The following is a 12,722-nucleotide window of genomic DNA, read 5'->3' as shown; positions in this document are numbered from 1 at the left end:
TGTATAGATACACGCATCAATGACAGATTTATTGTTTCAATGACAATTTATAATATTTAAGTTCCAAATAAAGTGGCGTTTAAACATATTTATCATTCAATTATGCCGAATATCGGTATCCTAATTAAATAAATATTTCATGGAAACATGTGTTTTATTTAAAAACTTGAAAATGCTATCACGTTAAGATTACCAGCAGTTTCTGTTTACTGATTGGTTATAAGTAAGGCATCGGCCAATCAGGACGAAGATTTTGCTAAATGGGTGCTGCAAAAAGTTACAGTACCATAACCGAGGTGTCGCCAATGGTAAAAGCACTGGGATTTTATAGACTTGTGCTAATGGCAGCCTTGACAAATACATGATGGCCGTTGCCACCGAATAGTGTAACGCGTACATGGAACTGTCGTGTGCCAGAAAAGTTTATTATTTTAAGTAGAATTTTTCCTCTCGTGTACTTTATATATGTTGTTTTTGTTTGCAAAGGAACGAAACGTTGTGCGCAGAACTAAAATCATGCGAAAAGAAGTGTGAAAAAACGAAAAATCGCAGGAAGAAAACACGGGTGGCAAAACCGCGTTCGCGGAGGTAATATTGACAATTTTTCATCGCGACGCTACTCGCATTTTTCCGCGTCAATATGAAATACACGTATCCAGGATACCTTCTTCGGGTTTCTCAGCTATTCGAACCGAAAAATTTTTCACAGATGGTTGCTTTTTCTTTTGTTTACGCCTTGTCAGTTGAGCTTTTGTTGTGTGCATCCGCGCGCCGCTGGTACCCATAAGTGAGAGTGAGATGTATGCGATTCCTGTATGCGTGTAGTAAGTGGCTTGTGTGGCACGTATGCTTGCACACAGGCGTGCAAGTTATAACCTCAAAATGTGTGTTTCCAGCTGTCGAATTTTTATACAGAACAATTTTCCTGCTCTAGAACGATTATTTATACCTGTAAATGCCATTGTGCCACAACAGTGTGATGATCACTGCTCTATTGTACACAACAGAATTTCTCAATGATAACACATATTTTGTGTTGTGGTAAAAGTTCCATTGGATCGGAGTATTAACAGTTTATTGTAAATTAAAAAGGAACAATGTTTTTGAAGTGTTATTGTAACATATATTCCTTTATCTCTAACGACTAATGGAATATTGTTTACGTGTTGCAGGATACGAATTGAGCGTAGGATTCGAAAAGCCATAAGTGTAGTGTACGTGACACTTTTGAATAAGACTAAAACGTGAACCAGTTCTGAGCTGTACTTATAGATTAAATGCAAAATGTTATGATACTAGTGCTTTAAACGTTAACAAATTGGTAAATAATGTTTACCAAATATTACTTGGAGTTGGGATAATACGAAATACGTATTGTTTATGAAGTGAAAGCTAGGATTGTTTTACATGCACAATTTCTAATGTAATGTCATGGAAGAATGTAGTACATTTGTGTTTATACATGGATGCAATCTTGCAACAAATGTATTTTAAAGATAAATCGGAATATTTTCAAAATGCTATTGTGCAACTATTCTTTAATGGATAATGTAGTTCGAAAGAGAACTACTTGTTGTGTGCAACAAATTAATATCCAAACATGGTTAGCACTAAAGCATGATATTAAAAACAAATGCAAACAATTGATATAAACGTAAATATTTTGGAGAGATAAGAAAGTGCTGCCTAAATAACTGGTAAAACACGAAGTTACATGCATGACAGGAATAGGAGACGTAGGTCGCAGACGCGTTGAGTGGCGCCGTAGCGCAAATGCAACTTTTTCTTGTCACTGAGCTAGAATAATCAGTGGTGAGTAGTTTATGTATAATAATTATAATTTCAAGCGAGCCTAGGTTTATATAGGAGTAAATAAATTTTTATAAATTTATATAGGAGCATACAGTAGCAAGCATAGATAAGCTGAAAAGGTGGCTAGACGCTGCCCAGAGTAAAGAGGGGCTGCGTGGGCATGCAGCAGCCTCAGTCACGCCCTCTTCTCGGGGACTCAGTATCCTCTACAACTTCCCCGACTGCTCGGCGTAACAATCCTGTTGCTGTTTTGACACATCAACAAGTATAACTTTTTTTCTATACGAATATAATACATAAAACTTGTATCGATACTAAATTGTATTCTATATTTTGTTTTATTTTTCAGTTACAACAATTACAACAACTGCAGGCTCAAAATTCGAGTGGTCAATCTCTGACATTTGCTTTGCAACAAACATCAAATAATGTAAGTATTTTTATTTTAAAACGAACGATAATTCCTTCTATCGTTGAAATTTATATTACAGCCGCAAGACCAAGGAAATGGGTCGACGACTGGAAATCACATAGTATATGTAAACCAGTTAAACCATTTAAATCAGGGTACCATAAATCCCTCGGGGACTGGTATGGGCCTACCCCCGGCCACCCCCACTTTTGGGGTGGGCCTTAATATGGGATTGCCACTATCACTTTTAAATACCAGCCTTACATCCCTCACATCTAATGTTATCACTACGTCAAATCCTCTGCTCAATTTGGGCCTGCCAAGTATAAATACAGGACTAACTACAATAAATCCTAGCCTCAATCACTTGAATGCTATAAACTCCAATTTAACCTCGAATATTGGTTCAAACAGTATTAATAACGGTTTATCTGGTTTGGGACAGGATCTAAATAATATAAATACTGGAATTAATAGACTCAATACGTTAAATTCAACGAATATAAATTCTGGATTGTCCGGTGTTAATACTGGAATTACGAATGTAAATCCAAATTTAACAAGTTTAAACTCAAATGTAAACCAGAATCTAACCAGTTTAAGCACAAACTTTACTTCCCCAAGTTCTGGTGTGTCTGGTTTAACTGCTATCAATCCAAATATAAATGCAAATTTGAACAGTACCAGTATAAATTCTGGTGTAAATCAGGGTCTCAATCGACCTGTTAATGCTTTAACAACTGGATTGACTCAAACTAGTCTGAATTCCAACAGTACGCAATTTCCATTCCAAGCCATACAAAGTATACAAAGTATTGCACCACACATTGTTGGATCAAATATTGCACATGTACCAAGTTCTGCCATATCGCAGCACCCAAATTCAAACGTTTCTACTATATCACAAATATCGAATACTGGTACTTTGACGAGTTCCAGTATATTCACGAGCACTTCCAGTGAACCAATTCATTCAACCACAGCAAATGTGAACCACGCTTCAAACGTGAACCTCACTACAAATATTCCACATCTTGGTACAATGCACTCGAGTTTATCTAATGTACAAACATCGAATGTGCAGCATATATCTGCATCAAACGAGCCGAACATGTCACTGAGTCATAATTCTTCTTTAAGTTCCTCTCAATCAACTGGATTTCAACCTCAGCGACAGTATTCACAGGGAATTAACCCTGGGTTAAGTTCATCGGTAACATTAACGGGCTCGTCTCAGCCATCAAATGTGGTCAGTACGATAAATACTGTAAAATCTATGCAAAACATTCAGAGTCAAAATATTAGCTCTCCGAGCAGTCCATTTTCAATACCACTGAAGAGTCCAGCATCTAATATTGCACCACCCACGCCAAGCCCAAGTCCTAACAGGCTATTACTTAGAAGTCCAGCATCAAATTCAATACAGTCGAACAGAAATAGTCCAAGTCCTGTTGGGACATCAACTTCAAACAATAATTTTAATATACAAATGCAAAGTCCAATGCAGAGTCCAATGAGTGTTAGTCAAATACAAAGTCCTGTACTTAGTCCATATCCTCCTGCAAAAAGTCCTCATCTATTAAGTGGAAATAACTCTCTAAACAACAGAAGTCCAGCACCTGGTGGAAGTCCTGGTCCACCTGTGGTAAGAAGTGATTTTTCTGTTTACATATAATAAATAAGATCTAGATTTCAATAATCGTTTTCAATTTCAGGTTAGACCTAATACACCAATACTTCAACAAGGTATGCAAGTATTGCAAATAATTCATGGTACACCACAGGGGTATCAATCGACGCCAACACAGTTGGTAACTAGAACGCATCTCTTTGGAAATCAACAAATTCAAATAGCAACAAGTAAACCTGCAAAGCAACCACCGCAAATTCTACCAAAACCTCCTAATCAACAAGCCACTGGCTCGCAACAAAAACAACAGCGTGCTACTACCACGATTACAAATCAAGTAATATATTTGTTCTACCGCGATCTTTTGAGTCATTTTAAAAGTTCATTATTTATTGAATTATTGAAACAATATTAGGTGTCTCAACAAACTCAACCACAGTTAGTTCTTGCTGGACCTCAACCAAATCCAACAACAGCTACAATGATACCAACAGCCCAAGGTCTCCTTCTAAACCAGGTAATTACAAATATTTTAAGTACTTATCATTTGCATGTTATTCATTATGTGATCATTCGAAAATATACATTTTGTGCCTGTTCTAGCGGTTACCAATTTTATACAAAATAATTTTAATATGCTTGATTTCTAATACAACAGCTTATGTGCATCTTTTAGCGTCACAAATATCTGCTTTGTGCTTCATATGTTTATAACATTTCATACATAGGTTTTACCGTCAACTGGACCCGTTATTGTACAGCAGCAACCAGGTGGGGTTCAACTTATACTAAGAACGCCAGCGAGCGCCCAGCAACAAACACATACTGCACAGGTGATGGTTTCATCCATGCAGTCATCCAATTTCATTATGTTCAGTCATTGCTTACTTAATACTACAATGAATATTTTTTATACGCCACTTTAAGTGTTACTTAAGATCATTAGCAAATTTTTCATATAATTAAATTTTGGTATCATCGTTAGATTTTATATGCATTTCACGTTAATCATTCATGTGTCCAAATTTTGTATAAATTGCCTTGGAGTAAATAGCGTTACAATGTCTCTAATTTAATAAGGATCGTTTAACAAAATAATAGAATAAGTAAATTAGGAAAGAATTTTGTTACGCAATATATAAAATCTGTCCTTTTACAGCTAACACAACAACAATTAGTTAGAGTTGTCACGGCACAAGGTATGCAGTTACAGGGTATCACTCCTACGTTTTTTGCTGTGCCTAATGGTTTTCCTTCAGCTGCCTCTCCAGTGATTAGACATACTCCATCTAGTCCTGCACCTTGTAAGTAATTAATTTTAATTAATTTAAAAATAATTTTTTGTTAAAATTTAAAATATTTCTTTTTCTTGTTTAGCTGGAAATTCAGGGTCTGGCAATTCTATAGTGATTCAAAATGCAATGGTACAAAGTCCTCAACCACAGATTTCACAAGTAGGTTCAGGTACTAATGCTGGCACTACTCCGTGTACCCAAGCTGTCGTAGAACAGACTTTATTGCCTCCACCTAAGAAGAAAGCGAAGAAAAAGAAGAAGGCGAAACGGAAAGACGACGAACCACCGAAATTAGATCTTGCTAGTATAATGAAGATATCAGGAATCGGAGACGATGATGATATTTTTGATACTGATCTTACAACTGAATCGGACGTTCCTTGTCAAGTTCAAGTTGAATCAAGTTCAGGACAAAATCTCGGACAATTTTCGTCCCAAGTAACTATACCTACCAGTTCTGCTCAGAATCTGATACAAGTACCTGCACCGAATACAACGAATACACAAACTTCTGTGTCTCAAACATTGAATAGTCAACTTGTTGCCCAACTTCAAATGCCCGTGCAGAACACGATACAGGGGCAATTGCGATTCGCTCTTGGGGAGGATGGAAGAGTTGTCCTACACCGTACTCCTGATCCAAATCAACCTGAAATAGACCAGGCTACCGCTCAAGCATTGATACGATCGTTGACGCAAGGCGGTGGACAAAATTCACCGATTATCTCTCATCTTCTTGGGCAGGCGCAAACTACAACACAATCTACGCAAAGTACTGTATTACACAGGCAGAAATTTGTTAAATCGCCTTTATCATCATCCAGTGTTTCAACAGTTACTACTACTGCAAGTCCTGCAGGCCCTCAAAGTGTTACTTGTGCTACTAGTCCGCAACATGTGCAAGTATGCTCAAAATCAAGTAATCAGCAGAAAAGTGTAAATGTTCCTCAAGAATCCAATCCTGTGTTAAACGTTTGTGTCCAAAGTAATCTTGGATCGTTACAAACATTAGACATGCAAGCATCGAAAAATATTAATGTACAAAATCTCATACCAGCATCAAAAACTATCCAATCACCTAATTCTAATCTTGCGCAACCAAACAGTAACGTTCTAACGACATCCGATGTTTTAGCAACAAAACCTTTGTGTACCACGTTTAGTGTGCAAAGTTCTCGATTGTCTAATGCAAACCAAGCAACTAGTAATCAACAAAATTCTAATGTTTCTACACAAAAATCTAGTCAAGTACGACTTACGAATGCTTGTGTAACTACTAATGTGCGACAAAATCTAAGTAAAATATCACAAAGTGGTGCTCACGTACAAAAACCGTTGCCAAATAGTTTAGCTGTACAAAACGAACACAACTTGACGAAAAATAATCAGAATCTTCAGCAGGGAAATCAGCAGGATTCTGTAACATTGCAACAAGAAACACCAATGTATCAGCATAATCAACATCAACAAATAACCGCGCAGACTGTGCAAACGCAAAACGTCCAACATGTATTCGAGCAAAATCTTCAAGCTTCTGGGCCAAATGTTCAACATAATTCTGTAAACATGATGCAGCAACAAAGTTCTTGCAATACTATGCAACACGATGCTATGAATGTGTTACAACATTCTAGTATACAACAGAATATTAATGTTTTACAACAAAATGCAGCTGGTAATGTACAAAACATCGAGCAAAATTTGCAGTCTGGTATTGGCGATATATCTCACGCTCAACAGAATGTTATTACAAGTTTGCAACAACAAAATACGTCTGGTATTTTGCATAATACAAGTGTACAACAAAATGTAAACGTACAACAACAGAAAGTTGTTGCAGCAAATACGTTTTCTTCTGTTAACGCGCACCATTTCGAGACTCAAAATACGGCTAATGCTATACAGCAAGGAATAAATACACAGCAAAATAGTCAACATCAAAATATCGTCATCGCGAATGCTCCACCTTCTAACACTATGCAGCAAAATGAATCTCAAAAAGTAGAATCCCAAAGTACAACAATGCTTAATTCGGCAGCAAATAACATGTTAAACAATGCGCCAAAAATTACACCAGAAATTTTGAATGCATTGAGTAATTTGAATCCAAACGACCAACTGTTAATAGCGAATGCAAACGGACAAATGCAAGTTATAAGTCAACAGCTATTGCAACAGTTTTTAGCAGGACAATTAAATACAACTAATCAGGCGCAGAATCAAAACCAAACTCAAAAAATAGTGATTGGCGAGCCGGATGCGAACAATCAGAATTTACAGGGTGTACAAATTAATACCCCGACGAGTCAAATAATTGTAAATAGTTCTGGTGGTGCTCCTACAATTCAAAATAATATACAAAATATTGTAGTGCAAGCTGCGCCTTCTCAAATGCCGCAACACATCCAGATTCAAAATTCCGGTTTCCCTAGTCAATTTATTGACAATCTAAATCAACAGCAAATTAGAAATTTAGGTACCAATCAACCAAAGAAGGCAAAAATTGTTAAAAGGACGAAAACTATAGTCACTACGCAAAGTAGTGGAAATGCCCAGGTATGTGAAAAAATTTAGTTCTTAATGGTTTTTATTTTTTATTTGTCTATCATTTCTTCTAAATGTATAACTTGCGATACCAGGTAACGAAAACTGTAACGGTTTCCCGCCCGACTATGATATCAACGAATACAACCAGCCTTCAAAAGGTTGATAATTCTAGTAAAGCAAATGCTGTGGTATCTCAGAGTACAAATCCAATTAAGAGTGAATCGACTCAAATTGTCACAAACGGTCCTGTACTTCCATCTTCTCCTGGAAGTCATTTGTCAGTTCCTTCAAATGGTCAGATGGTTCAAAGAGTACAGACCATTCAACTTCCTGCTCAAAAACAGCAATTACTAAAAAATATTCAGTCTCAAATACAAGCTATACTAACTCGTAAATCGGGTTCGCAACCGGATCAAACTGTTTTGACAAAATTATATCAAGAACAAACGAAAATTTTAGCAAGTGGAAAGATCGTCAGTACACATTCCGTTAGTAGTGTAAGTTCTATAGTACTACCGTTTATAAAACAAACCAGACTTTTAAAAATCCTCTTAACGACATGATGTAACAATATTACATCGTTTTGTTTTTAATAGGGCTCAGAAACAAATTTCAATGTAAATGCAGTTACATCAATAGCATCGAACTTAATTTCTCAAAATTCTTACAAAAATCAAACATCAGCTGTACAAACTCAAACGCAAGCATCTACTGCTGTAGTAACTTCACAAAATGTGAATCCAAGTACGCCAACAACGGTGCAAAGTTCCGCACCTAGCAGTTATATAAATAGTCTTACAGTGAGTAATAATTTATTGTACTATAATTATATTTGTGCTTATATTTTCATTCGCAATTTATTTCACGAAATAATAACATTCTCTGCAGGCATCGCAAAATGTGCAAGGACAGCAATGCGTACAAAATAATCAGAATGTGCATCAAGCGCACACAAAGCAGCACAAGATTTATCAAAATCATGGAAATCAGATATTGAGTCCGTCCTCTGCCAATATGCAAATTTTCTCACCGCCGAATACCTCTGTAGCCACCTTGCAGGGCAACGCACAACAATTAACTTCAGTCCAAACACAGCAAACAGGAATGCAGCAATCGACGCAATGTCAAACAGACCCACTAGATATCAAACCAAACATACAATTGTCAAGTCCTGTGAAACAAGAACTTTCTTCGCCTATTCAAGTACAAGTTCAAACTGGCTCTCCTGCAGGACAGGTAGCCTCACCTAGAATGATCGGCAAAGGGTCACAAAGGATTCAGAGTCCTGTAAATACCAGTGGCAATTCGAACAAACAGATTGTCAGTCCTGGCAGTAATTCGAGTCCTTTAGTAAGTCCAAGACAAGGTGTCAAGAGACCTGCATCTAGCCCAATTTGCAGACAAATTAATCGTAGTGACTTGTAAGTACGCGATGACATTACGATTGTCAAAAGTACATGCTACGTTTACAAATGTATTTGAATTTTTCTGTTCACAGATTAGAACAACAGTTAAAAATTGATCAAAACGGTGCGATAAATCCGGATGTGAATACACCATTTTTGAGCAAGCGTGACGCTTGTAAACGTCTTGTAAGGTATCATTGTTTAAATGAACAAGTACTTAATTCGAAGGATTTGACAAAAGCTGACGAGATATTCGAAGAAACAGCAAAGCATTTATTAACGAAATTCAACTCTATGATGAACAAGTACACATACCTTCTTCTGATGGAAAGCATGGTACGTTAAAAACTATTTACCTTGTTTCAAAATTTATACAACAGTTTCAATGGAATACTAATTGAAATAAAATTACAGAGAGAAGTGAGGACATCAGAATTGATGATGATCGATAGGATGTTTGTTTCTGAAGAACAAAGTATATTAAATAGGTTACGAGAACAAGAGGCTAAGGTTAATGGTATGTCTTCCTAATTCGACATATTAGCGATTATACAGTAAAACCTCGATTTAGAAAACTAATTGAGAGGAGCCGAACGGCATATAACTTGAGGTTGTATCGACATATCGATAGAGTTCTGTTCATTAAATCGGGGTTCGTTAAATCTAGGCTTTACTGTATTTTGCCCTGATATCTTATTTCTTATAATGAATATATTTTTGTACGTTTTATAGAAGAGTTTAAAAAAGAAGAGAAGCCATTGGTGCCAAAGGTTGAACCTGGTCTTTCAGAAGAAGACAAATTATCACCACCGTTAACTAATGTATCTGTAAAACGTGAATTAGAAGACGACTTCCCGAGCGACGAAATGGAATGTAAACCAGTGATCAAGTCAGCAAGTTGTACTAGTGGTGATTATGACGAGTGGGTAGAAATTCAAAAGGAACTTGGTGTATATCCATCTACCACAGACTCGTTTAAATGTAAAAATAGTAATAATAGTGGTAGTAATAGTGCGTGTGCTGTGGCTGTTACAAGGTCGTCAAAAACTGAAAGAACAAGAGCGAACGGTGAATGTCGTGCGAATGTACCAAGTGCGAGTGTTTCTGGAGTTCAAACCAACACAGTTGTAAAAGACAATTGCGAACAAGATAATACTCCACTTTACGAAAGACGTTGGTGTAGCGCTACAGATCTCGAACGGGATTTGTTAGAGGATACCGACAGCCTAGATGGACTGGCCTTACATTCTCAAACACAATGTCCAGGCTCTCTTCACATAACTAATGAAAGTGGAAACGGTAATGAACACGATGATATTACCGCACAGGTACAATCTGCTATCGATAGCATTCTTAATCTTAAAAAACGTCCTACAAATACATTACCTGGCAGTAGTGGTAACAGTGCATCACAGTCCAGTGAACCGAAGGACTCAGTGCTTGACCAAGCAGTCCGCAGCATTTTAGGCTCGTGACCCTCCTTTAATAAAGTATGTTAAACAAGTGAAGTTAATGGTGAACATCAAGCTAGTTGTTCGTTTTGAAAATTTTAAAAGGACTATACATTCTTTTTGGTGATTTTTGTGGTTAATGTGAATAATATAAAAAACTATGTTTGACATTAAGAATGCGACATTGTTTTTGGTAATGCATATCTAAAATCACACAGATTGTTGCTAAATTATTTGTACAAATGCAGCCCTGATTTTTTCATTTATATATAAATTAAAACAGACTAACTGGATTATGTAATTTTACATATTTTTCCAAAATTCAACAAAATTTGTTTTCTGCAATGGCAATAACTATTCATAATATAAAAAGAAACATGTATACTTTCCAGTAGTCTAGCTGTAATAAAGCCATCGCGTTTACCTAATTCTAGCAGCTGTACATGTGGATAGATAGACGGATAGATCAATAGATAGTTAGTTAGATAAATAAATAGATAACTTGCTCAGATTTTTCAATCTGCCACTTTGTAATGTAATTTTGTAAAAAGTAATTATTTAAATCAACTTATTCCACTTTGTCTGTAGTACTTGTAGAGAAATCTTACGGATACTTAAAACTGGGTCGGTAAATTGTACATACGTTTTTAATGTGTATTATTAATATTATTATTGCTATTATTTGTATTATTGTTATTGAGATTTACTCTCAGAATTATTATTGTATTATTAATATTATTATTATATTATAATTATTACTACTATTATTGTCAACGATACCATCGTCTCAAACGATGAGGATGTATGGTATAAAGAGAAAGTAGTGGTTTAAGAGACTGAAATGGAAGACAATGAAAAACATAGAAGGCAAATGATATATAAGGTGAAAAGGGAACACAAAACCTCTATATTAATTTGAATTCATTTCTATTTAATGTATATGCAGTCTTAAATGTTAAAATGCAAAATCAAACAGGCAAACATTTTTCAAGTAGATATAGTATTTTACAACTTTTTTGTCGTTACATAAAATCACAATAGATCTGGGTAAATGTTGAGTACATGTGTAGAGAGCACATGCGTGGAAAAAGGGTAATCCCACATTGGTAACATTTTAAGCAAACGATAGATAACCGGTGAGTAAGACTTAGAAAGCAGATCTTTCTATATGTGCCTTTTTATTTTTTACATAGTTGATGACTAATATATCTTGTATGTACACCTGACTCGTAACTTTGATTCACTCGATGATAACATGTCAAATAATAAATGCAGGTTTTTTAAACGGTAAAATTACACATACAGAACTGTGGTCTGAGTTAATCGTTTTCTAAATGTCTCGTGAATTACAAGAATAATTGTTCATCACCAACAGTGCTTTTGCAAGAAAAATTTAGTTATGTGGCTGTATTTTTGCATCCTTTTCCCACATAAATTCATGATAGCTCTCTATACACAGAGGCAATGAAATGTTTTTGGCAAAAGCAATCCAAGACTGACGTATATACAGAGAATCAAGCAAAAAACTATGTAATGTATTACAATAAGAAATAATCATTTGTACATAATATTCAATTACACTCTCGACGGCAATCGTGACTTAATGAATTCTTCAAAGATTTTAAAATTTGGATATGCTAAAGTTCTTTTGATCCTAATAAATTGCCGATATTTCACGAGTACGTGTATGAAAATATTTTTATCCTTATCTATATTAAGATTTCAGTTTGCAGCATGAAATTTGATTTCCAGTACTGAGAACTTTTACATGATAGCGCATAATGCCTGACGAGAGTGAAGTCAAGTGGTTAACGCGATAAAATGTAATTATTACTATCAATTACATGATTTTAGATATCATGAAAAATCTTGTAATGAACAACTCCTCTCCTGCCACGTTATCGTGGAATTATATTGATATTCCATTTTAATCACAAATTTAGGTGCCTTATGAGAGAATGTTCAGTAAACTTTTTTACCCTGTCAGGTATACCGTATTTTAACACTGTAAAGAGGCACATAAAATTGTCGAGTATTTCGCATAATTTAAATAGTTTATTATATTCCAGGTGTAATAGTGTGCATTTGTAATATAATCAAACATCATTAGTTGCATTTTTTCTTCAAATTATGATTTTCACGAACCGTTGTATAATTTAATATTTATAC

At 35.6% G+C, this 12,722-nt stretch overlaps 1 protein-coding gene across 3 annotated transcripts; it reads left to right on the top strand.

The window, feature by feature from the left end:
• The first annotated feature begins 54 nt into the window (after positions 1-54).
• LOC128872896 (uncharacterized) lies at positions 55-12,232 on the top strand. 3 transcript variants are annotated; one of them, XM_054116055.1, is made up of 16 exons: positions 55-588; positions 1,173-1,812; positions 1,897-2,077; positions 2,162-2,242; positions 2,304-3,869; positions 3,940-4,191; positions 4,270-4,371; positions 4,583-4,687; positions 5,014-5,158; positions 5,232-7,705; positions 7,789-8,193; positions 8,293-8,496; positions 8,585-9,117; positions 9,195-9,438; positions 9,517-9,619; positions 9,835-12,232. In XM_054116055.1, the coding sequence occupies exons 3-16, from the start codon at positions 1,973-1,975 to the stop codon at positions 10,575-10,577; spliced, it is 7,062 nt and encodes a 2,353-aa protein (XP_053972030.1). In that variant the 5' UTR covers positions 55-588; positions 1,173-1,812; positions 1,897-1,972; the 3' UTR covers positions 10,578-12,232. The 3 variants fall into 3 exon arrangements, with proteins under 3 accessions (XP_053972030.1, XP_053972032.1, XP_053972031.1); XM_054116056.1 differs by lacking the exon at positions 55-588 and adding an exon at positions 645-1,079; XM_054116057.1 differs by lacking the exon at positions 4,583-4,687.
• Positions 12,233-12,722: the final 490 nt, after the last annotated feature.

Source organism: Hylaeus volcanicus, chromosome 2 (genome assembly GCF_026283585.1).
Source record: "Hylaeus volcanicus isolate JK05 chromosome 2, UHH_iyHylVolc1.0_haploid, whole genome shotgun sequence".
Taxonomy (NCBI): domain Eukaryota; kingdom Metazoa; phylum Arthropoda; class Insecta; order Hymenoptera; family Colletidae; genus Hylaeus; species Hylaeus volcanicus.
Note: the sequence above shows the minus strand (reverse complement) of the source record. Positions and strands in the feature narration are given on the sequence as shown.

Coding starts and splice junctions, on each gene's coding strand:
- LOC128872896 (XM_054116055.1), top strand. CDS start 1,973: ATGCAGCAGCCTCAGTCACGCCCTCTTCTCGGGGACTCAGTATCCTCT. Junction 8,497..8,584: donor GTTATATAAATAGTCTTACA/GTGAGTAATAAT, acceptor CATTCTCTGCAG/GCATCGCAAAATGTGCAAGG. Junction 9,439..9,516: donor TTCTTCTGATGGAAAGCATG/GTACGTTAAAAA, acceptor ATAAAATTACAG/AGAGAAGTGAGGACATCAGA.